Source organism: Lynx rufus, unplaced genomic scaffold (assembly GCF_022079265.1).
Source record: "Lynx rufus isolate CCGP_SWC_20201006 ecotype Redwood Valley unplaced genomic scaffold, mLynRuf1.p SCAF_1, whole genome shotgun sequence".
Lineage (NCBI taxonomy): Eukaryota > Metazoa > Chordata > Mammalia > Carnivora > Felidae > Lynx > Lynx rufus.
The window spans coordinates 20,382,501-20,408,541 of NW_025814823.1; the positions used below are offsets into that span (position 1 = coordinate 20,382,501).

The following is a 26,041-nucleotide window of genomic DNA, read 5'->3' on the forward strand; positions in this document are numbered from 1 at the left end:
TTAAGGCAGGATTATTTGCCGTGCAAAAGGATTTGCTTCAGGGTACATTTAAATAACAAGTTCCCTGGTGCTTTTAAAATAGAATTTTAGCTGAAAAAGAAAAGCCCATCAATTCCTACACGAATTTTAAGAAGGAATGATTAGGTAAAATGAAGTATGTCTCCAGACTTTATGACCTAAATTTTATTTTATATGATATAATCAGAAACAGATGTTTCCCCTCCTTTGCCTGCATTGTTTATTTCTCTCTCATGTAACCTAGATTTATAGATTTCTAATTATGAACCACTCTTTTATAACCTTCTGGCTAAAGTCTTTATCAAGACTGAACAATGAGAAGCAGCTAACAGGTCGGGAAGGGTAGGGCCTCTGGAGTCAGATCAACCTTTACATTTTGCCTGTATCATTTACCAGCTGTTTGATGTGGGCAAGTTTACTTATTCAACAAGTATTTCTTCAGCTCCTAGTATGCGCCAAACTGAATTCTTGGCACTGGGAACAGTTGTGAAGGGAACAGATGAAGTCTCTGTTCTTCGGGAATGTGTATTCCAGCATGGGGCTGCAGGCAGACAATAAGCGAGTATCACGCTAAGGGCTGTAAGATACACGGTACTTGTTAGTGACCAGGGATGGAGTCAGAGGTGGTCAGAAAAGGCTTCTCTACAAAGGTGATATCTGAGCTGAAACGTAGGAAGGAGCCATCTTTGAGTTAGGGAAGTATGTGTGCTCTAGGCAGAGAGAAGAGGAAGTGCAAAGGTCCTGAGGTGGGCCTGGGTTTAGTAAATTTGAGACCCAGAAGAAACCTCACTGTGACTGGAGTATCATGACTGAGAGTCTGGTAGGAGATGGAAGTGGAGACGTGGTTAAGGACCAGAATATCCATGTGGTTAAAGAAGGAAAGGAGTGGGAATTTTATTCTGACTGCAATGGGTTACTGAGGTCTTTGAGTCTCGGTGCTCTCACTTCTGAATGGAGATAATGATGGTACTCACCTTATCCTCTCGTGAAGATTGAGACGACTGACATAGAGAAGAGTCTGGAACCCAGTCCAGGACTTTGCTTGCAGGGATCAGCAATTCACTCTGTGAGCTAAAGTTTAATGAAGTAGTCAGTTAGGAGTCAGAGGGTAGGGTTAGTAGAATTCACAGAGCTCAACTGTGGAAAGCAGAGAGACCACAGAGGAAATAGAAGGTCAGTGGGACCTCTCTCCATCTCTATGTATCTTTTTATGTTGCCTCTATTTTCCTGTCTCTCTCTGAACATTATCTTAATTTTTCTCCCCATTTTTATATGTCCTTTCCATTCAAGAGGTTACAATCATTTGATAGACTCAGTTTCTCAGTGTCTCAATTCCAGACACTGTCTCTTTCACCTGAGATAGAGGATTTGACAGACTGACTTTGGTCAGGAGCCAATACCTGGTCCAATCAGGTGGACTTCAGAGCGTAGGACCCCTGAGAAGAGGTTCTGGATACAGCCAGCATGAATGGCATATTTCTCCACTGTAGAAACAAGTGCATAGGGAAGGGATGGATGCCTGCATGATTTATGTACGCATGAATGGAAGAGGAATAAATGAATGGCAGATGGATGGATGCTTATCAAGCCCAAACTAATCAATTTAGGAGAGATGTGTTGTGGGTTCTTCTTTTAAGTTTAAATCCAAGTTAGTTAACATATAGTGTAATAATGATTTCAGGAATTGAATTTAGTGATTCGTCACTTACAAATAACACCCAGGGCTCATCCCAGCAAGTGTCCTCTTTGTTGCCCATTGCCCATTTAGCCCATCCTCCCACCCAACACCCTACCAGCAACCTTCAGTTTGTTCTCTGTATGTAAGAGTCTCTTATTGTTTGTCTCCTTCTCTGTTTTCATATTATTTTTGCTTCTCTTCCCTTATGTTCATCTTTTTTTTTGTTTCTTAAATTTCACATGAGTGAAGTCATATGATATTTGTCTTTCTCTAATTTTGCTTAACATAATACACCCTAGTTCCATCCACGTAGTTGCAAATGGCCAGATATCATTCTTTTGGATTGCCAAGTAATACTCCATTGTATATATATACACTACATCTTCTTTACCCATTCATCCATCGATGGACATTTGGACTCTTTCCATAGTTTGGCTATTGTTGATAGAGCTGCTATAAATATTGGGGTTCATGTATCCCTTCGAAACAGCACACTGTATCCCTTAGATAGATACCTAGTAGTGCAATTGCTGGGTCGTAGGGTAGTTCTATTTTTAATTTTGTGAGGAACCTCCACACTGTTTTCCAGAGTGGCTGCACCAGCTTGCATTGCCACCAGCAGTGCAAAAGACATCCTCTTTCTCCGCATCGTCGCCAACATCTGTTGTTGCCTGAGTTGTAACTGTTAGCCATTCTGACAGGTGGAAAGTGGTATCTCATCGTGGTTTTGATTTGTATTTCCCTGACGATGAGTGATGTTGAGCATTTTTTCATGCGCCGGTTGGCCATCTGGATGTCTTCTTTGGAAAAGTGTCTATTCATGTCTTTTGTCCATTTCTTCACTGGATTATGTGTTTTTTGGGTGTTGTGTTTGTTAAGTTCTTTATAGATTTTGGATACTAGCCCTTCATCTGATATGTCGTTTGCAAGTATCTTCTCCCACTCCGTTGGCTGCCTTTTAGTTTTGCTGATTGTTTCCTTCGCCGTGCAGAAGTTTTTTATCTTGATGAGGTCCCAATAGTTCATTTTTGCTTTTATTTCCCTTGCTTCCAGAGACACGCCGAGTAAGAAGTTGCTGAGGTCAAAGAGGTTTTTGCCCGTTTTCTCCTCCAGGATTTTGATGGCTTCCTGTCTTACATTGAGGTCTTTCATCCATTTTGAGTTTATTTTTGTGTATGGTGTAAGAAAGTGGTCCAGGTTCATTCTTCTGCATGTCGCTGTCCAGTTTTCCCAACACGACGTGCTGAAGAGACTGTCTTTATTCCATGCATATTCTTTCCTGCTTTGTCAAAGACTAGTTGGCCATACGTTTGTGGGTCCATTTCTGGGTTCTCTATTCTGTTCCATTGATCTGAGTGTCTGTTTTTGTGCCAGTCCCGCACCTTCTTGATGCTTAAAACTTTGTAATATAACTTGAAATCTGGAATTGTGATGCCTCTAGCTTTGGTTTTCTTTTTCAGGATTGCTTTGGCTATTCGGGGTCTTCCCTGGTTCCATACAAGTTTTAGAGTTGTTTGTTCTAGCTCTGTGAAGAATGCTGGTGTTATTTTGATAGGGATTGCTTTATTTGTAATTTTATATTCTTTTTATTTGGTATTATTTTTTAAAGGAGGATCTCCAAATTACATAAACTTCAGGCCTTATAATATCTGTTTCTACCCCTGCTAAATTTATCTTCCATATATTCCCACTAAACAAAAATATTTTCAAGCTTTACTTTTGATGGCCTTTATTAGAAAATTAATTTCTTTTTTATATATGTAATAATATGATGATATTAAATATTTTTAAAATGTTCCAATCACTTGAATATTCTGATATCTTTTGGGGAGTGAGTCCACCCACTTAGACATACTAACCAAATTGATTTCTCAAGGCCCTTGTGGTTCTGATGACATGATTTTAGGCAGCCAGATAAACCAGGAAACACACTCATGGCCAGGAATGGAGTGAGAGTGGGATATAGCCAACAGTCCTCGATTTAAGTCAAAACATAGAAACTGTCTGCTTTTACCTACTTTTTAACCAGACCTTATTTATGGGAAAAGCAGAGAATATGGAGGGAGTGAGTGAGGCTTAGTGAGTCCATGGGATGGAGGTGGTTTAGCGGAAGGGGGATGAATAGCAGCCCTCCTGATTGTTTCTGGCTCAAATAGTTTTTCCATGCATTCGAAAGCATTTGTTTGTTTGTTTGTTTAATGTTTATTTTAAGAGAGGGGGAGGGGGCCTAGGGAGGGAGAGAGAGAATCCCAAGCAGTTTCCATGCCGTCAGCATAGACGCCGATGTGAGGCTCGAACTCATGAACTGTGACATCATGACCTGACCCAAAATCAACAGTCAGACACTCAACCAACTGAGCCACCCAGGCGCCCCTGAAAGGATGTTTTTTAAGATGTTATAATGTCAGGTGCTTTTCTTATTTAGTAAGAACAAGATCCCAAAAATGTAGAGGCAGGGGTCCTTGAACATTTTAGGTCACAGAGCTCTTAGGGGTTCTGATGAATACCATGTACCCTTTTCCCAGAAAATACATGTATACACATGTGTACTTTTTCAAAGATGATTTCAAATGTTCTCAGACCCTCTCAAGCCCATCCATGAGCCTCTAGTTAAGAACTCACAACACATCCTCTCAATAGGTGTAGAAAAGTCATTTGACAAAATACAGCATCCTTTCTTGATAAAAGCCTTCAAGAAAGTAAGGATAGAAGGATCATAGCTCAAGATCATAAACGCCATACACAAAAGACTCACAGTTAATATCATCCTCAATGGGGAAAAACTGAGAGCTTTCCCCCAAGGTCAGGAACACAACAAGTATGTCTACTCTCACCACTGTTATTCAACACAGTGTTGGAAGTCTTAGCCTCAGCAATCAGACAACATAAAGAAAGAAAAGACATCAAAATTGGCAAGGAGGAAGTCAAATTTTCACTCTTCTCAGATGACATGATAATCTATGAGGAAAATCCAGAAGACTTCACAAAAAATCTGCTAGAACTGATCCATGAATTCAGCAAGGTCACAGGATATAAAATCAATGTACAGAGATCAGTTACATTTCGATACACCAATAATGAAGCAACGGAAAGAGAAATCAAGGAATTGATCCCATTTACTATTATACTAAAAACTATAAAATATCTAGGAATAAACCTAACTAAAGAGGTGAAAAACCTATACACTGAAAACTATAGAAAGCTTATGAAATAAATTGAAAACACACAAAAAAATGGAAAAACATTCCATGCTCCTGGATAGGAAGAACAAATATTGTTAAAATGTAGCTACTACCCAAAGCAATCTACATATTCAATGCAATCCCTATCAAAATAACACCAGCATTCTTCACAGAGCTAGAACAAACAACTCTAAAACTTGTATGGAACCAGGGAAGACCCCGAATAGCCAAAGCAATCCTGAAAAAGAAAACCAAAGCTGGAGGCATCACAATTCCAGATTTCAAGCTGTATTACAAAGTTTTAAGCATCAAGAAGGTGCGGGACTGGCACAAAAACAGACACTCAGATCAATGGAACAGAATAGAGAACCCAGAAATGGACCCACAAACGTATGGCCAACTAGTCTTTGACAAAGCAGGAAAGAATATGCATGGAATAAAGACAGTCTCTTCAGCACGTCGTGTTGGGAAAACTGGACAGCGACATGCAGAAGAATGAACCTGGACCACTTTCTTACACCATACACAAAAATAAACTCAAAATGGATGAAAGACCTCAATGTAAGACAGGAAGCCATCAAAATCCTGGAGGAGAAAACGGGCAAAAACCTCTTTGACCTCAGCAACTTCTTACTCGGCGTGTCTCTGGAAGCAAGGGAAATAAAAGCAAAAATGAACTATTGGGACCTCATCAAGATAAAAAACTTCTGCACGGCGAAGGAAACAATCAGCAAAACTAAAAGGCAGCCAACGGAGTGGGAGAAGATACTTGCAAACGACATATCAGATGAAGGGCTAGTATCCAAAATCTATAAAGAACTTAACAAACACAACACCCAAAAAACACATAATCCAGTGAAGAAATGGACAAAAGACATGAATAGACACTTTTCCAAAGAAGACATCCAGATGGCCAACCGGCGCATGAAAAAATGCTCAACATCACTCATCGTCAGGGAAATACAAATCAAAACCACGATGAGATACCACTTTCCACCTGTCAGAATGGCTAACAGTTACAACTCAGGCAACAACAGATGTTGGCGACGATGCGGAGAAAGAGGATGTCTTTTGCACTGCTGGTGGCAATGCAAGCTGGTGCAGCCACTCTGGAAAACAGTGTGGAGGTTCCTCAAAAAATTAAAAATAGAACTACCCTACGACCCAGCAATTGCACTACTAGGTATCTATCTAAGGGATACAGTGTGCTGTTTCGAAGGGATACATGAACCCCAATATTTATAGCAGCTCTATCAACAATAGCCAAACTATGGAAAGAGTCCAAATGTCCATCGATGGATGAATGGGTAAAGAAGATGTAGTGTATATATATACAATGGAGTATTACTTGGCAATCCAAAAGAATGATATCTGGCCATTTGCAACTACGTGGATGGAACTAGAGGGTATTACGCTAAGAGAAATTAGTCAGTCAGAGAAAGACAAATATCATATGACTTCACTCATATGAGGAATTTACAATAAGAAGCAGATGAACATAAGGGAAGGGAAGCAAAAAGAATATAAAAACAGGGAGGGGGACAAAACATAAGAGACTCTTAAATATAGAGAACAAATATAGAGGGTTGCTGGAGGGGTTTTGGGAAACGGATGGGCTAAACGGGCGTGGGGCATTAAGGAATCTACTCCTGAAATCATTGTTGCAATATATGTTAACTAACTTGGATGTAAATTAAAAAATAAATTAATTAAAAAAATCACAAATAAAAATTTGGCCTCAAAAGTGAGTATTTATTTAGAATAAGAATAAAAATTTTAAAGTTGACAGATAACATTAATATCAATGGTCCAAAAGGTAACACATATTTATTAACACCTGACCCACCTTTCTATTTTTCCCCTCATCTTTGGCTGCTTTTGGCTTACCTGTTCATATGACAATGATTTCATGAGATCATTTTCCATCAAGAGAACAGAATGAATGTACCCCTAACACGGTTGGCTGAAAATTGTTTTTATTGTGTTTTACTTTTATTGATGGCTTAGACAAATTCCTTTCTGTACATCTGTAACTTTCTAGGCAGTTGCTTACCACGTGTGCTTCTTTCCCGATGGCAAGTTCTAGAAGAATGCCAGCCCTTTGTCTACTTCTACGTGTCACACCTCTCTTTCCCCACCTTCCCACTGTTGTTTTAGGGCAGCTCCCCTAAGTAGCAGGTGGTCCTCAATCAGGGAGCTGAAGCCTCTCTTTCAGATGCCTATTTTAGGGGTAACATTAAGTTCTGGATGCTTTTGAGTCCATCAGGAGGAGCTGGCTCTGGGGGCCGGCTGGTCCGCAGTCCCTTCCAGAAGGGCCTAGAACCATCATCAGGGCATACGGGGTGGTCCTTCCACCACCCTCCCAGGCTGGGGTGGTTCCAAACAAGGGAGGCTGGGCAGGGCTGTTTCTTTCCCAGAAGCCTCAGCTTCCTCTGCTTCCAAAGCAAACCTGATTCACTCTGGGTTTAAATTGGAAGTTCTCAAACAATTTGGCCTTAGGAAGACTTTTTAACCTTAAAAACTATTGAAGACACTAAGAACTTTTATCTATTGGCCTTTACTATATTGGGAATTAAACCTGAGAAGTTTTAATAAGTGGTTATTTATTGATTTATTTAAAAATAGCAATAATAAACCTATTACATGTGAGCATAAATATTTTTATGAAAAATAACTATTAGCCAAATAAAATAATTAGAAGGGAGACATTGCTTTACATTGTTTGCAAATGTCTTCAATGTTTGCCTTACGAGCTGGATTCTATTTTCTCCGCTTTATCTGTTGCGATCTGTGTTTTCGGTGAAATGTATGAAGAAAATATAGGAGGAGGAATTACTTTAATGCTCTTTTCAGATACCGGTGGATGTTCTTTTAAACTTCACAAAAGCTCTGCCAGGGGTAGTTTCTCAAGGATGAGTTACAATGTTGAGTGCGAATCCTTTGGCCTGTGGTGTACATTGAAATGTCTTTTACCATCATTTTGTCCTATCATCATTAGTCATTTGGAAAATATGAGCTGACAGAGTTATGCAGATCTTGTGACTATTGCCCTAATGCATTATACAATGTCAAAATCACACTTGTTAATATCACCACACTCTCATCATGGGAAGCTAATGAGCTCACGGTAGCAGACACAAGTTTCCCAAAATTCCAATTCTCACTTGAGAGCTTGAGTTTTATCACTGGCAACACATTCTGTCAGTTATTTTTCTTAAAGTGACAAGTTAACTTTGTTCTGTTTTTTAAGAAAATGTCTGCCAAGTATCCAATTCTGAGTAACCATGGTCCGTCTGTCGGGGGTTCTTCCCAGTAGAAATGATGTTCCATGAAAACGGTAGCTACTTCGGCTCACAAAGACCATCATAAAAGTGTTTTTCCTCGAGCTGACCATCCTCTTTCCATACACAGGAGACGTGCTTTCTGTTGATGTGCACTTCCCAATTTGTCATGCAGAATGTTCAAAAGATGTGTACTCAGGGCCAAGATTTAAGAAAATTGACCATTTTGTTGCATCTTTTAAAAGAAACGTTATTTTTGAGACAGAGAGAGAGAGAGAGCGAGCACAAGTGAGGGAGGGACAGAGAGAGAGGGAGACAGAATCCGAAGCAGGGTCCAGGCTCTGAGCTGTCAGCACAGAGCCCCACACCGGGCTCAAACCCACGGACCGTGAGATCATGACCTGAACCAAAGTGGGATGTATAATCAAATGAGCCACCCAGGCGCCCAGTTTTATTGCATCTTTAAAGACAGTTTGAAGTGGAACCAGCTTTGTTTTTCTTTACCACGAGTGTGTGGCAGTGAAGAATATGATAACTACTCAGTGCAGCTTAGAGCCACTGCCTTGATTCACGCTACGTAGGGCACTAACAGATCTACCTACCAATGCTTTGGAACGGGTAGATCACATTTTAGCCAGCCAAAAGGGAAAACAATGTCTTAATTTTATTATGAAAATCGTTCTGACCTCATGGACCCTGAGAAGCTTCTTAGGCACCCCCCCCCCAGGCTTCCATGGAACACACTTTGAGAACTGCTGGTTTAGGTGCCAGAGTCATTCTCAGTGAATCACATTGTATGGTAGCTGGGGAGATGGGAGGGGAGGGCAGAGGAGAGTTGCACATCAAATTCTCCTTGGAAACGTTGACCTGACCCAATACTCTCAGGGTAAAAATGGAGAAATGGAGGCACAGGGAGATTTGTTTCAAGTCACCCAGCTTGACTGTGGTAGGGCCAGGATTCATTTCCAGGTCTCCCGACTCACACAGTGGATACGTAAGCCTCTATCAAGTTAGGTCTCTCACACACACTTTGTACACCTCTTACGATGACCTATCAGGCTCTTATTGTGTGCCAGGTATATTAAAGATAGGAAATCAAATGCCGTTTTCCTGTTCTTTGGAGCCTGTAGTCTAGGAAGCCCGTGGTCAGGTAAATCAAAGGTTATGGTGCAGCCAGTGTTAAGATAGGTAAGTGGGGGAGACTCAGGAGCTCAGAGGAGAGGTGCTAGAATCTGACTTCAGCTCCTACTGACCAGAGCTGGTGATTCTGAGGCTGAGTTGGGAAGGAGGAACACAAGTTGGCCAGATAAGTGAGAGTGAGGCTCTTCCGGTCGGGGGAGAGTCCACGGGAAGGATCTGGCATGGCGAGTCACAGGAACTTCAAGCATCTTGAGGAATGAGTACGGGAGGTGGCTGGAGGTAAGGGATGGGGTGCAGGGTCTAGGTTCTGGAGAACTATGTGTGTCAACCCAACAGGTCTGGACTTTGGTCACGAAAGCTTTTGTGACATTCCAGCTTGGCTAGAATGACAAGCTGGGGCTTCTTCTAAATATCAGGTGGTCATGACACTAGGACAGGCCGTGCACTCTCAGGGCCTCTTCTTCCCCAACTACACCTTGAGTCACATGCTTACACAAGTTTGTTACATGGATTCTCTACCTACCAGAAAGGAGCTCTTGAGGGAGTGATTTCCCATGGCTTAGAATTGATCCCATTTTCTTGGCCTGAAACTTGCTACAACGTGCTATTTATTTTTCCTGTGGGCTTTATGGCTCACTCTGGACTCTTTGAAACCATTACATCAATTGTGTAATGCTGAACAATGTAAGATCTATAATTTGTAATATGTGGCCTTGCCAGATTGAATCCTAGAAAGTGTTTCTGAGCAGTGGTTTCCAAGCCTTGGAGAGATATCTGAGATGAGTGGTTAAATAAATATGGATTTCCAGGCACCGCCTCTAGGGCCCAGGAATCTGTATGTTTATTTAGATCCCCAAGTTATTCTGGAGTAGACAGCCTGGCCCTGGTTTCCTGCCCAGTTACTCTGGGTATCACTAGTTAAAACTAACTAAAGAAGGATGTACATTTATTTATTTTTAACATTTATTTTTGAGAGACAGAGAGATAGAGACAGAGACAGAGCATGGGAGGGGGAGGGGCAGAAAGAGAGGGAGACACAGAACTGGAAACAGGCTCCAGTCTCCGAGCTGTCAGCACAGAGCCCAACACAGGGCTCAAACTCACGGACCATGAGATCATGACCCGAGTGAAGTTGGAACGCTTAACCGACTGAGCCAGCCAGGCACCCCCAGAGGCACGTACATTTAATGGCCAACTACTCCAGTTAAAGACTGATTCGCCAGATCTCCTGAATATGTGTATGTGTGGCCATGTCTGTGGTTGGCATTTTTCACGTTACGTGAAACGTGCTCCTCTTTGTGTGAGTTTGAAACGTCAACTTACTTCCTTTCCCACACTGCTTTTCCAGCCCCCAGTCTTTTAAAAATGTCTTCTGAGGGCCATTTCTCTCTCCTTCCCTTCTTAGCGGAGGTTTTGCCACCTCGTGGGAAGGTTACCAATTGGTTTATTTATTTATTTTTATTCTTTGCGAACGTACCGCTTCCCTATAGCAGTTTGAATGACTATATATGCGAGCAGACACTGACCCTGTGGGAGGTGTCATATACAAGATTATGGAGATCAATAAGCAAGGCTGGCAATTCCTGTGTAATCATAACAGTCTGGGCATGTCTGGCATCCCAGAGACGTGCAACATATATACAGACCAAATCAATATTTGACACTAAAGCATTACAAGTTCAGCCTATAGGAAAGGAGAGGCTGCCAGATCCAGACAGGGATGGGTGGGTGGTCCCACCAGAAGCCTGGGAGGTGCGGCGGAGTCTGTTACATTTCCAAGGGTCTTGGAGATGACATAATCCCTTTGGGGGCCTTCTGAATAAATGATGATAACACATCAGGTTTAAATTTGGACGTCGCTCATGGTGTTTCTATGAAACAGGCATAGAAACGGGGTCCAAGGTTTCACAAAGGCCCGCAGGCCCTGGGCAAGTAGATGGAGGGTGATGACAACACGGCAGAGAGCCCCCCGCTGAAGAGAGTAGCGGTGGTTAAGGGCATCCTTTGTCTGCCCTGGGCGTCACATTCAGCTTTTCTGAACAGTTGCCTTTGATGATGCTTAGAACGCACTGTACAGACATGGACCAGAATAGGAATCTTACAAGTGGAGAGAAACCCAGAGAGCTTCTAGTTCATGATGGTCAAGTGCCCCTACAGGGCTGTTTGAGAAGCTCTAGCAAGTGTGTGTGGGGTTAGGAGGGGAACATGGACTGAAACAAAAGGTTTGGGGTGCCTGGGTGGCTCAGTCGATTAAGCATCCAACTTCCGCTCAGGTCGTGATCTCACAGTTCGTGAGTTCGAGTCCCGCATCGGGCTCTCTGCTGTCAGCACAGAGACCACTTCATATCTTCTATCTCCCTCTTTCTCTGCCTCTCCCCTACTCTCTTTCTCTCTTTCTCAAAATAAATAAACATTAAAAAAATCTTAAAAAAATTTTTTTAAATGTTAAGGAACGCTGATCTTAGCAACCACCTCCTTTACTTTACCAGTAAGGATATCGAGGTGCCAAGAGAGAAAGTCATTTTCCCTCAGAGCTTGTTTGTATCGGGGACAGATTTGGAACCAGGGTTTCCCGACTCCTGGCTGGGTCACCCCTGACACAGCATGCCGTCTCTGTGCCCTTGTTTTATTACTGCAGCTCCTCCTTGCATCCGTGTGGTACTTATTCTCTCCTTTCACTCCGGCTACCCTCTCTTATCCTCATCAATACTCCTGCCAGAAATGTGGGACAGGTATTATTCTCCCATTTAATAGTGAGAAAGATGAAGTCCAGGAAGATAAAGGAGTGTCTAGCCCGGGGTGGGGGTGGGGAAAGCTTTAGGAATGAATAAAGATCTTCAAGTATTAGAGGGCTGGTATCTGGAGGTGGGACCAACACAATCTGCGTGTCCCCAGGGTGCAGATCCAAGACCGGTGAGTGGAACTGCAATGGCAAGGTGCCAGGACTGTGTGGGCTTCAGAGCTCAGAACCCAGATCGCTCACACGTCAGCTGGGGGATGCTGGCAAGACAACCTTTCTGAGCTTCCATTTCCTCAACAGTAAGGGGGATGGTCAGAAATAATCTGTCAGCTCCATGGCCCAAAGCAGATGCCCATTACCAAGGTCTAGAAGTAGGTTTTGGTTCAACGTAAGAAAATACTTTCTGTCCAAGAGAGCAGTCTGTAAATCTAAGGTGCTGCCTTGCAGAAGACTGAGATTCTTGGCACTGAAAGCCTTTAAGAAGAAACTAGAAGGCTAGCAATCAGAGGTAATATAGAACGGGAGAATTGGACTACTAGGAAATTTCATGCTTCTTCCAAGATTCTGTGACGTGTTCTGGGATAAACTCAAATGTTTTTTATTCTTCTTGGTTCTTCATTCTCTCTGCTGCCTTGGAGCCTATTCACTCTGTCCAGAATGCTGGTCTCAGTAAATCTCCCTTTCTCAGGGAAGCATTCCCAAGCCCAGCCTCCTGAATTGACTGAATTGCTACATGCAGTTTAATGGTTCACACAAGAAGCAAGCCAAGAGCCTAACTCCCAGGTTAAGCCCTTTTTTTTTTTTTTTTTTTTTTTACCAGGTTTGGCTAACTGTTGTAAGACTAAAGTCCATCGCCAACTCCTAAAACAAAGCTACCATGTTGCAAAGCAGTGAGATTCTCAAGCAGCTGTCTTACTTGCTTTAGAGAATGAGGCTCTGCAACCACAGAGTTCTGTGTTCACTAACACGTATTAGGTTCTTGACTTGTGCCAACCACTGTATCTCTTGCTGGGGGTTCAAAGATAAAAATAAGTCACAATACCCATGCTCAAGGGGCACAGTCTAGAGGGGAAGACTAATAATTTTGATATAAATTAGGGAAACACCTAGCCTACCGTGGATACTTGAGAAGGGAGCTCTTGCCTGAAGCTGGTGTCCGGAGAAGACATCTTGGAGGAGAGGACCCCTAAATACTCCACTACCTCCTGTTCCTCATGATCGAGAGTGTTCTTGCTATATTATATCTCACGAGTTACTGAGTATATCCTTGAGGCAAAGCTCCAGTTGCTGGGTTTTCATTGCTTCATGGTTTATCTTTCAGAACTTCCGCAGAAGTGCAAGATGCCTTCATGACCTACACGGTGTATGATGACATCATCACCATTAAGCTCATCCAAGAGGCCTGCAAGGTTCTCGGTAAGTCTGAAGAGGGCTTTGTTTTGGTATCTTAGGGCTGCTGTAACAAAGTACAATCGATTCTCATCAGCCACAGTGGTTCTGCTCTACCAAGTCCCTGTGAACACTGAATTAACAATACTGAGCCATTGTTGCGAGAAGAAACACAGGTTAGATTCCTGAAAGCCTTTGGCCACAATATTTTCATCAACCAATAAGTCAATAACCTTGTTTTATGCATTTCTGTTTAAAGATCTTAATATATTTATATATATTATATATAATATGTATATTGTTGTTAATATATTATATATAATATATAATGCTTATATACAGTTATATATTGTGTATATATATATATTATTAACATTGGATTCATGGCCAGTACCGCTATAACTCATACCTGAATGAATCTTATCTAACACACGTATTTTGTCTGTAAGGTACATCACAACCTTCTTAGGAACACCAGACAGCACTTCAGCACTGTTCTTGGGGCATTTTGAACAGCACAATCACCAACAAAAAGTGCACACATGTAAAACCATAGTGCTAAATGAATTGCAGAAAGGACGCTTATTTATGAGAAATGAAACAAGAATACAGAGCACACAGCCTCATTTGATGTTAGCTAGAAACATGTGTGTTGGGGGACTCAATTGTTTTGCCACTCTGCACCTGCTCAGGAGCGACGGCTAAGGCTCCGTGCTAGAGACTTTGGGGTTACAGATACATTTTAGTGAGTGGGTGAATTTGCAAATATGGAATCTGCAAATAATGAGGATCGACTGTACCTACAAACTGGATAGTTTTTATTCTTTCATAGTTCAGGGGACTGGAAGCCTGAAATCAAGGCATCAGCGAGGCCAGGCTTCCTCTGAAGGCTCTAGGGAAGGATCCTTCCTTTTCCAGGTTCTGGGGGCCCCAGGCGCTCCTTGGGACAGCACCACTCCACTTTCTGCTTCCATCCTCACGTGGCCGTTTTCTCCCTGTGCCTGTGTCTCTATGTCCACGTTTCCCTCTTTTTGTAAGGATTAGACCCAGGCCCCACCCTAATCCAGTAATCCATCCTTTCCATTTGAATAGCTTCTTACCGACGAACATCATGAGTGTCACTCTTGAGTTTTATCATCTATACACCACTTTCATGTTTGGCCTTGATGATGCCTTTGACAGAGGTAATAACTTTGAAATGGATCGTCACAATTAGCCCTGGGTTCACAGGAAGGACGGCACTGAAAATCCTCTTATGCCAACCACACTTGCATTTTTTTAGAAATAGACACGGTGTACTTTGTGGGGGTGCTGAGGGCCCTTCTTCCCCATCTGCTCTGCCATGGGAGGTCTTCCCATCTATCCAGATATTAAAATGCCATTGACGGGGTCATAATGCGGGAACCCTTGTGAATGGTCCCACTTGCAATGCACGTGGACTTTTAGGCTGATTCCTGGTGCAGATATCTCAGCAAGGGATAGTATATTATATTAACTTGCTCACTCCCCTGGCCCAGACGGGAAGAGGGTCAGGACGAAGAAAGAATACAGGTCTGCTTCTTTCTAGTTTAATGGCTGAGGGCAATTACTTACTCAGTTGTCGTTTTCTCATTGGTCTACGAGAATAATAATATCTGCCCCTCAGAGTTATTTTTCGGATTATATGAGATGATATATGTGAAAACATCAAATGTGGTCTCTGGCATAATTATACGCTCTCAGAATCTATTTCCTTCTTTCCTTCCTTCTTTCTGCATTAATTTCCCATTTCTAAATAAGGTGACATTTGGAGGTTCCAAGTAGACATGGACTTTGAGGTGACACTTTGACCCAGCATACCCTCCTTTCCTTTACCCTCCCTTCTCACCAGCATGGAGCACACAGTGAGCTGGGGCCTGGAGAGGAAGGAAAGGCCAGCAGCCTCTGCTGCCCAGGCTCTAGGGGGCTTGTGCAGAAAGCAGAGAAAGTCCTCTGGTGCCTTCATGTTCTTGGACGACATGACATCCCTCTTTGGGTCCCGGTTGATCTTCCTTTGCCTACTCCTGCAACCACTGTGGCTTTGGGTCATGCTGCGATGGCGTCTAGGGATTATTGCTGGCGGACCCTGTGTCAGCATCCTTGCCTGGTACCCGAGACCCTGGGGCAGAATTGTTGCAAGTGTGAGTGAGGCTGGGGAGCTTTAGGCTGGTTCCTGTGCAGCCCACAGGGGTTCAGGCGGCAGGGGCTGTGGTTTCTGTTTTTCATGGCGTCTCTGAGGGCACAGCAAGTCGGCCTTCTGTCCTTAGGGCCTCCTCCACAGGTGGTCACAGGGAAAAGCCAGCCCCAAGCGCATAAGAACCAGCCCAGCAGATGTGCTTGAGAACACACGAGGGCAGTTAGCTGACACTAAGCCCGCAGAGACAGGTGGCTTCTCCAGAGCCCAGCCGTGTAATGTGCCCATGTTGGGCAAGGCAATGAATTTGTTTCTCTTTCCCCTGAATATCAGAGGAATTCTCTGATGAAAAAAAAATTGCACCGGTTTTAACCCCATGCACCTGGATTCAATAGAAAAGGTTTCCCCCTTGTTATCACCTGGCAGTTTGACATCTGTGTCTCTTCTCATATTCCTGGTCATTTCCTGGATACGGAAAACCTTTCAGGTGTCTGCATCTGGGAGAAGCCCCAAGTCTCTGCAAAGTTGGGTGGGGGAAGCTTTTAAGGCTCAAGGAGCTGAGTGTGCATGATGAGCAGATCCTCTCTGTTAAGGGACTGTCCCCTGCTGCCGCTGGTTCATCTGGCTGTTTTGGGTCTGTCTTGGAGCCACAGGGCCAAGTAGGGGCCAACAAGGGTTAGTGGGATGATGACAGTTGGCACTGGGAGGAATCCAGGTTATAACTGGTCATGAACTTCCAAGCAGATGTGTGTTAGCTCCTGGTCACTTGCCATCCATACCTCCTAATAGATCTAGACAAGGTTGTATCTGAGACTGGACATAAGGTATAGGAATGAACTGTTCATTTGCTCCTTCAGCTCCTGGAGCTTGGGCTCCAAGAGCAGCAACATCTCCTGGATGCCTTCTAAAGACAGTGCACAGCCTCCCCCTGCAGTGATCCTCGAAGGAAGGCAAAGGAAGTTGGCAGACAGCACTCATGTAGCTTCTCAGAATCATAGCTGAGCACCTGTCCCCCATTCCCCATTCCAAAGAGGTTCACAGAGAGAGTTTCTATGAAGAAGACGGGCCAGGGCCTGGGCTGTATCAGCAACACCTGCGAACCCCACCTCTACCCTGTCCAACCTGCTTTTAGGGGGCTCTTTTGGGCCCCTTGCCTCTCTTACAGTTGATGCCAATGGGAATTTGCATGGAGCTCGGCCTATCAAAAAGTAGGTGGGGTCAGGATTTCAGGAGGAGTCTTACCCCAGGGTATGTACTCTTCATAGTGCTGTGGGGCCCGCCCTGGGCTGGGATCCTGGAGACCCACCTTCTAGACCCAGCTCACCTCCTGGGTAGCAGTCTTCCTGCCCATCACCCAGCAGCCTGTCCGCACCAGAGTGAACCTCTCGACCTTCTTGTTTAACACACCTGCCAAAGAGATTGTGTGGTTTATTTCCTTAAACACCGCTTTTTAATCTTTTAAAGTATGTGATTATGGTATTAAATATGATTCTCAAACCACGCAGGCAGACCCCTTCCTTATTCTGATTTGCTCTACCCCACATATGCGAGGCCTGGCCCTCAAATAGTCCTGCGGGCCCCCAGGCAAGTCTGAGTGTTTACGATGGCCACCTTTCTCCCAGCTAACGTCAGGGGAGCATCCGGTTACTTTTCTCCCACAGAAAGAATAAAAATCATGAGGTGGGAGTTCTGTACTGGGAGGTGACTCTAGATTGACCTGAAAAGCTAGAGTTTTGACAGAGTTCAGGAAATAAAAGAGCAGTACAGCTTGAACTGGATGGTTGGATGAAGCTCTCCTTCAGACTTCTCTTGATTTGCTTTCAAGGGATCCCAGCAGCAGGGGCCTGTAGTGGCTACATCACGCAGTTTCCGTTTGGTTCCGAGCCCGCTGTCAAAGGGGGTCCTGTCGATATTCTAGAATGGGGGCCAGGGGTTGGATCCTGCTCTGTCATGTCAGCTGTGTGACCTTGGGCCAGTGATAGAAATTCATTGACAGGGGCGCCCGCCTGGGTGGCTCAGTTAGTGTAGGGTCTGACTCTTGCTTTCGGCTCAGGTCATGATCTCACGATTCATGAGTTCAAGCCCCACGTTGGGCAGGTCCTGACAGTGTGGAGCCTTCTTGGGATTCTCTCTCCCTTGCTCTCTGCCCATCCCTGACTCACTCACTCGTGTTATCTCAAAGTAAATAAACTTAAAAAAGTTCATTGGCAGTTGATGGCCTCCTCAAAAAGAAATCATACTGACTTCAAACGGTCATGGGGAAGGAAGGAATCAAATCAGGCAACAAACGTGAGGCACTTGGCAACATGCGTGGCCTAAAGCGGGTGCTCAGCAGATGTAAACAGAATGGTGACTCTGGAAGGGAGGCAGGGACATTTCTATGTCTTGTACCTCTGGCTGTTGTCCCTTAAAAGTAGAGATAAGCTCTGCTGTTCACCTCAAACAGCTGTGGTATAATATTCTGGGCCCTGGGGCAGTGATTGACAAACCACATGCAGCCCGGTGGCCAAATCTGGCTCCCTGCCTGTTTTTGTGAGTAAAATCTTCTTGGAACTCAGTTGTGCCCATTTGTTTACATATGGTCTATGGCTGCCTTTGTGTCATCGTGGCAGAGTTGAGGGATTGCAGCAGATACCTGGAAAGCTGAAAATATTTACTACTTGCCTTTTGCAAAAAACGGGTTTGTCATCTAATTCTCTGGAGAATGGATCTTTTTCAAGATTTTTTTAAAGCCCTTTTTATTTGAGAACTACTATGGACCGAACTATGTTCAACCCCCACCAAATTCGTACGTTGAAGCCCTTCCCCCCAAAGTGAGGGTATTTGGAGATGGGGCCTTTGGGAGATAACTAGATTTACATGAGGTCATGAATTAGTGACCTTATAGAAAGAGGCATCAGACGGCTAGCTCGCTCGCTCTCGGGAAGCACGGGTGTGTGCTTTCTCTCTCTCTCACACTCCCAGGCCCACATCATGTGAGGACATGATGAGGAACCAGGAAGAGAACTCTTGCTAGAACCTGACCACACTGGCACTTTAATCTTGCACTTCCAGCTTCCAGAATTCCAGAATAATGAGTCAATAAGTTTCTGTTAAGCCACCAGCTCACAGTATGCTGTTAGTAGCCCAAGCAGACTGGGTTAGGAGCTCAAGTAAGCTTTACGTCTCTGGAAAGAAACACTTCCTATGTCTGATATCACACTCAGGCCATTTTGAGGTGGGAGTTCTGTACTGGGAGGTGACTCTAGATTGACCTGAAAAGCTAGAGTTTTGACAGAGTTCAAACGCGAACACCATTTGGGGTGGTGGTACCTTTAGTAGAGAGATGCCTTCCCATACCTGCCCTCAGGCATTCATAGTTCCAAACCAACCAATACATTTGGAGGCAGCAATGATTTTATAGACTTTTAGAGATTTTATAGTGTGGCTTTCTACCCAAAGCCAAAGTCTATCACTGAGATTTCTCTTTAGCTTCTTGTTGCTTATTTCCACAACATCTCTTGGCCTATACCTGAAGGGGTATATACATATGGTGAATGCGTTTTTCAAATAAAAAGTTAGGATGCAAAATCAAATGAACATGTGCGTAAGTGTTGGAATCTGGAGAGCTCTGAGAAACACGGGCTGTATGGTTTCTCTCTCTACACACACACACACACACACACACACACACACACACACACACACACAAATACATACATACACATAACATTCCATGAGTCAGAGAGGGAACATGGCCCTGCCGGTTGTGGGGAAGTCTACAGGAAGGACATTTAACTGTTTAACAAAATACACTGGTCAGTTGAGACAAACTCTTCCCTTAGACAAAGAAAAAAGCACGCTAGTTACCACTAGTCCATGCTTTGCTTTCTGAGTGAGCTCCAGAATGCAATTTCCCTACCTTTAAGCAATTGTTGGGACTTCTCCAGACCATTCTGCCACTGCATAGCTCTGTGCTTTCAATTAGCATAATTCAGGATGGGACCAGATGGCAGGTTAAGCATTGCATAAGGCATTGTTCTGTACATGAATAAGTGCCTACTTAGTGTGTAAGTGGGTTATTAGTGATCTGAAGTGACAAAATGCAAAACAACACACAACAGCCATTTGGCACAGCTGTGTCGGTCTAGACTTTGCTTGCTAAGAAACCAATAGTAAAATGTGTTTCAACAGTTAGCTATCAGCAAATGCCAACAAGCCTTCTCTGCACTCACTTCCTTTAAAAGAAGAGTAACACCATAAAATTTACAAAGTCCCCAAATCAGGCATTATAACATTTGATCTTTCCCACGACCCCCGGAGGTGGGACAAGTAACCGAGGAAAGTGACTAACTGAAAAAGAAGGCCTGAACTCTGGCGTCCCGGCTTTGAGCCCCGTGCCGAAGCACACGGGCTAGAGGAGGAGCTGACTGGTGGGCACCAGGTCTGTAGCAAGGACTTTGGGGTCGGACGGACCTGGGTAGAACCCCTGGCCGTACCGTCCCCTAGTAACGTAACGTAGGGCAAATCCCCCATCGGTGATTAGCCACGATGCCTAGGGCCCCTACCTCAGAGGGCCATCCGAAAGATGAAGCACAATCATGTGAGCAAAGTGCCTAACACAGAGTGGATACCCAATGGAGCAGACGCCTCTCCTTGTCCCCCTCCCCGAGCCCGACCCAGTGGAGTCCTGGTTAGACCAAATTCTCTGTTCCAAAGTTTGCCAGGAAGTAGGCAACTTGTTACCTACCAGGCTTATGTGAGACTGCTTCATCACCGCAGAGGACCTCCCGCCTGAGCTGGTGTGGTCCACGGCCAAGCTGCCTTTTCTCTATGCCCTGGTAAACTTATTGCTACCTCTGGACCCCAACCCTCCGAGCTTAGAGTCTGTTTCCTCCTTGCAACCTGTGGGTAGCTGTTTCCTGCTTTTCTTCAACTCCTTTCTCCTACTCAACAAGATTTCTCCCACCCATTATCTCATGCCTGGCTTAGGTGATATTATTTGAGGAGAGTATGCTAGATGAAGGGCTCCTTCCAGACATCTGAAGATTTATTCTTCTGGATACATAAGCCTTGGGGGAAAAACTGCCCACTTTCGATGGAAAATTTTGTAAAACATACCACGTACACTTGCCTGTCTTGTGGAAGAACACGTGTTTTCTCTGGGTGCCTCAGGTGGGTCCCTTAGAGGACTAGCTCTTGTTGCCTGTATCTGGGTGATGGGAGGTGGGTCCCTATAAGGGTGGACCCCATGCCCAGAAGGCCCAGAATAGGCAGCTGTGTCTCTGGCTTCCCTCTGCCTGTGAGCCCCCGCTCGGGGTTTAGAGGGTATCCTGTCCCCTGGACAGCCCACCTCTGCTCTTTCCAGTCCCTTGAGCTGTCACCAGGAAGAAGTAAACATTTCCTGGTGCTGCTGAAGACCCAGGCTTGTTAAGTCAGAAAATTTGAGTTTATATCATTCCAATTGAAAAGCTTCTTAAAAGACTCCATACTTCTTCTAGGAAGGCAAGCATTTAGAAAATGGACACTTCCCGACAGCTGTTTTTCTTCCAGCAAAGATGTCTTCCATTAAAAGAACCCCCCAAACCCTTTTAATAGAATGTTTCTCACACACACACACACACACACACACACGCAGAGATAATTGTACATTCAAGCGCTTGTATCCTTCACCCAGCTTCAATAATTATGAATATTTCACCAATCCTGTCTCATTTCTCTGGTCCCTCCACCCTTTTTCTGGTTTTGTTTTTGCTGGAATGTCTTAAAGCAAATCTCAGGTTTCCCATAATTTTACCCATAAATATTTCAGTATGAGTCTCTAACAAGATAAAGACATTTTAAAACATAATCATAATGCCTTGATTATACCTAACAAAATTCATAATATTACAGAGGCCCAGAATCCAGCTGTATCTCAGCTGGCCGTGGATAAATGCGGTCTTTGTGGTCTTTTTGTATTAGATTTACTAAGGTCTTTTCAGGACAATCAGCAAAAACTTCTGCTTTGACATAACTTCGAACTCACAGGAGGTTTGCAAGAATAGCACAAGGAATTCCTATATACTTTTCATCTATATTGCCCAAATGTTAACATTTTACTATATTGGCTCTATCCTTCTCTCTAGATCTATATATATTTTTTCCCTGAATCATTAGTATGTTACAGATATGATGTCTCAGTACCCCTAAAAAATTCTCTTACATAACTACAGTACAACTATCAAACTCAGGAAATGAACATTTGTGTAGGGCTATTATCTAATCTGCAGACCTTATTGAGATTTTTCCAGTTGTCCCCATGACATCCTTCAGAACAAAAGAAAACCTTGGATCATCTCAGCTGTCACATCTCTTTCATCTTCTGACATCTGGAATAGTCCCCGAGTCTCTCTTTGTGTCCTATAACGTTCGTGTCTTTGGCACGTTCTGGTCAGCTATCTTGTAGAAGGCCCCTCAATTCCAGATTATCTGACAGTTCCTCCAGATTCAATTCAGGTTATGCTTTCTTGGCAGGAAGACCACAGAAGTGATATTTTGTCCTTCCCAGTTCATTATAGCAGGGGGTATACGATGTCCATTTGTCCCATTGTCCCATTACGGGTACTAACTTTGATTGCTTAAGGTGGGATCTTCCAGGTTTCTCTACTGGAAGTTCCTATCTTTCCCTTTTAAATTCAGTAGCTTGTGAGAGGATACATTGAAAATATCTTGTTGTTTCTCAAACCCCTCTCTCCCCAATTTTAGTACTCATTGGTGATTTTTGCCTGAAACCATAATTATGGTGACCAAATGGTACATCATTTTTTATGTTTATTAGTTGGATTTATACTATAAAGAAGAATTTCTCCCTCTTTCCCATTTATTTGTAGCAGTGTGAACTCTTGATTCTTATTTTTTAAAAAGGTTGTAGACCTTTGCTTTCATTATTTTTTTGATGCTCAAATTCTCCAAGATTTATCCCGTGGGAGCCCTTCCACTTTAGGCACATCGTCATTCTTTGATTACTTCTTTTTTTTTTTTTTTGATGTTTATTTTTGAGAGAGAGAGAGCGAGCAAGCGAGCACAAGCGGGGGAGGGGCAGAGAGAAGGAGACAGACTCTGAAGCAGGCTCCAGGCTCTGAGCGGTCAGCACAGAGCCCCATGTGGGGCTCAAACTCATGAACCGTGATTTCATGACTTGAGCCGAAGTTGGACACCCAGCCAACTGAGCCACCCAGGTCCCCTTTACTTATTAACTTTCTGGCATGACTAGATGCTATAGGCTCATCTTATCCTTTCCGTGTTCCAGACCTGAAATCTGCCATTTCTTCAAGGAGACCTGAACACACTCTCTCTCTCTCTCTCTCACACACACACACACATCCATCCATCCATCCATCGATCCAACCAACTAAAACCATGATGAGTCCTGTGGTCTTATTATGGTAGATTTGCTAATTCACTCCCACAGACTTCATTCTGTTCTTCCCCTTTCCATAATTGTAACTTCCTTCTCACACAGTGAGGAACCTGCTCCCCATTATTCATAGCATATTTACTTGTAGAATGAATCCTCAAATGTTCAGAAAGTTATTTCAGAATTGCTCACCACCATCTTGGGAAGGAAGCATAGTAACTACAGTCAATTATTTGTTTAAAGTTTGGTTTTGTTTTTGTCTTTAGCCCGAAGACAAAGCAGTCTGAATCCTATGTTCAAATGTCACTGGGTTAATTTTTTTTCCTGGGTAATTCGATCATTCAAAACTATTCTGTTCAAATACTGTTCTGTTCATCTGTTTCTGTTTGTATTCTATCTCAGGGTTTTCCCAATCTTTATTGACTGTATTTATCTTCTTTATTTTCACTATATGAGTCATTAACATGATTCCCCAAACCAAAACGTTCAAATAGTTATGCTCAGAGCATGTCAGACCCCCAGCCCCCACAATTTTTTTTAGCCTTTCTACCTCATTCCCACCAATGCCCTGTAGGTAAGTCATCTCAATAGTCCCTGGTGTTTAATTTTGCACAAATAAGCAGATGGACGCATATTTCCTTATTTCCCCAGATTTGTTACACAAAAGATAAAATACTAAGCATACTACAGATTCTCCTTTGCACTATCAAAAAACACGGGGCAGATGCATAGGGGCACTTGTACCCCAATGTTCATAGCAGCACTCTCAACAATAGCCAAATTATGGAAAGAGCCTAAAGGTCCATCAACTGATGAATGGATAAAGAAATTGTGGTTTATATACACAATGGAATACTACGTGGCAATGAGAAAAAATGAAATATGGCCTTTTGTAGCAACGTGGATGGAACTGGAGAGTGTGATGCTAAGTGAAATAAGCCATACAGAGAAAGACAGATACCATATGGTTTCACTCTTATGTGGATCCTGAGAAAATTAACAGGAACCCATGGGGGAGGGGAAGGAAAAAAAAAAAAAAAAAGGACGTTAGAGTGGGAGAGAGCCAAAGCATAAGAGACTGTTAAAAACTGAGAACAAACTGAGGGTTGATGGGGGGTGGGAGGGAGGGGCGGGTGGGTGATGGGTATTGAGGAGGGCACCTTTTGGGATGAGCACTGGGTGTTGTATGGAAACCAATTTGTCAATAAACTTCATATAAAAAAAAAAAAAACACGGGGCACCTGGGTGGCTCAGTCAGTTAAGCATCCGACTTCGGCTCAGGTCATGATCTCACGGTTTGTGAGTTCGAGCCCCACGTTGGGCTCTGTGCCGACAGCTCAGAGCCTGGAGCCTGCTTCAGATTCTGTGTCTCCCTCTCTCTCTGCCCCTCCCCTGCCCATGCTCTGTCTCTATCTCTCAAAAATAAATAAACATTAAAAAAATATGGGGGCACTTGGAGGTTCAGTCAGTTAAGCATCTGGCTCTTGATTTCAGCTCAGGCCATAATCTCCAGGTTCCTGAGATCAAGCCTGCGTCAGGCTCTGCACTGACAGTGTGGAGTCTGCTTGGGATTCTCTCTCTCTCTCTCTCTCTCTCTCTCTCTCTCTCTCTCTCTCTCTCCTCCTCCTCCTCCCCTGCTCATGCTCACGTGCACTCTTAAAAAATATGTTAAGGCACCTATGGCTTGTTCAGTTTTCACATTTTCTTGCCGTTTCCTATCTGTCCCTGACTCCCTATGACTTAAGAGAACTCACGCAATCCTAAATTCACAGAGATGAAACTGTGTAACAACACAACACAGGAGTTGGTTTTTTAGTGACCTTTGTCCTCTGCTAGACAAACATTCTCAGTCAAGAATCTGAGAAGAAGCCCCAAACCCAGCACGGATGGAAAATGCCACAACCAAACCCGAGATCCGTGTTTAAGCAACAGTCTCCGAGCCAGCCGTCCTTTCCTATTAACAGAGCTGGGCGCCCAGAAACAAAATAACAGGGTCTGGAACGGGCATCTTCGCGGAGTTTTGTAGGTTTAAAGACCTGAAAGAAAAGTCAAGCAGATGCTCTTTCTACACAAGCCTGCCACCGTCACTTTACTATACCTTGCTTGCTGACAGCCCAGTCCTCCTGAGCGTGGTTCCCCGGGAGAAGGAGGCCTCTGGGACGTGTGCTTTCTTGGCCGGTAACAGGATGCACCTGCTTAGAGCTCCAGCCTGGGGGACGCGCAGCACAGCTGTTTTTTCTCAGCCCGAACAAGCTAGATTTAGCAGGAAAGGAGTGGGGGAGGGAGGGAAGAGGAAGGAACGATTCCACACCTGTCCGTGTACTTTTCAGGATCTCTCCTCCCAGGGACTCATAGGCAGTGGAAAGGACTTGAGTGGAATTTTTCTCAGTTCGTTGGGGCTCAGGAGGTGGCTCTTGATTGCTGTTATAGACAAGCCTGCCTGCATCCATTAGGGATGGACCCACAAGCAGAGAACCCAACAGAGGCAGTTAACGTAAGCCATTACCACCTCTGCCCTGCCATCCCGAGCTTTGTCTAGATTCAAAAGAGCTGGCTGATACATTCTTGGGATGTATGTGTAACTCATCCCTGATAAGACCAGGCCAACTCAGTGGGGACTCTACCCTGTTCAGACTGCAGAACAATTATCTGCCCAATAGTCTAGGTGTGGACACGGGGCTATAGGGACGAGCTGCTCAGACCATCTCTGGAAGCAGGCAGAGGCTGGGAAGTGCCCAGACCTTCTCTGGTCCCCTGCCACCCGTGCAAGGATTGCTCTTACAGACATAGTTCAATTGTGTGTGTTTGAACATTGGGAAAGAAATTGGAAAGCCCCTTGCTGTGAATTCTAGATCCAGCCAGAGCATCACAGGACCCAGCCAAGGATTATGGCGATTGTGAATTCCTCAGGACTCCCATAAACCTGGGCATTGCAGACCTTCTTCCAGCCCCCAAGACCTACCAGAGTCACCACACCACAGGAAACACGAGAGTGTTCTCTCACAGATGTGCCAGGCCACCAACATCAGTGAATGCCCTGTCTCCTGTGTCAATGATGACAACCCATCAGTAGCCCTCACCCT

At 44.0% G+C, this 26,041-nt stretch overlaps 1 protein-coding gene across 1 annotated transcript in view; it reads left to right on the top strand.

The window, feature by feature from the left end:
- LOC124508404 (guanylate cyclase soluble subunit beta-2-like) overlaps positions 1-26,041 on the top strand; it is a 59,119-nt gene that overhangs the window by 5,490 nt on the left and 27,588 nt on the right. The window contains exon 2 of the mRNA XM_047074791.1: positions 13,361-13,455. Coding sequence (XP_046930747.1) covers positions 13,389-13,455 — 67 coding nt within the window. The 5' untranslated portion in view covers positions 13,361-13,388. The remainder of the gene's footprint in view (positions 1-13,360; positions 13,456-26,041) is intronic.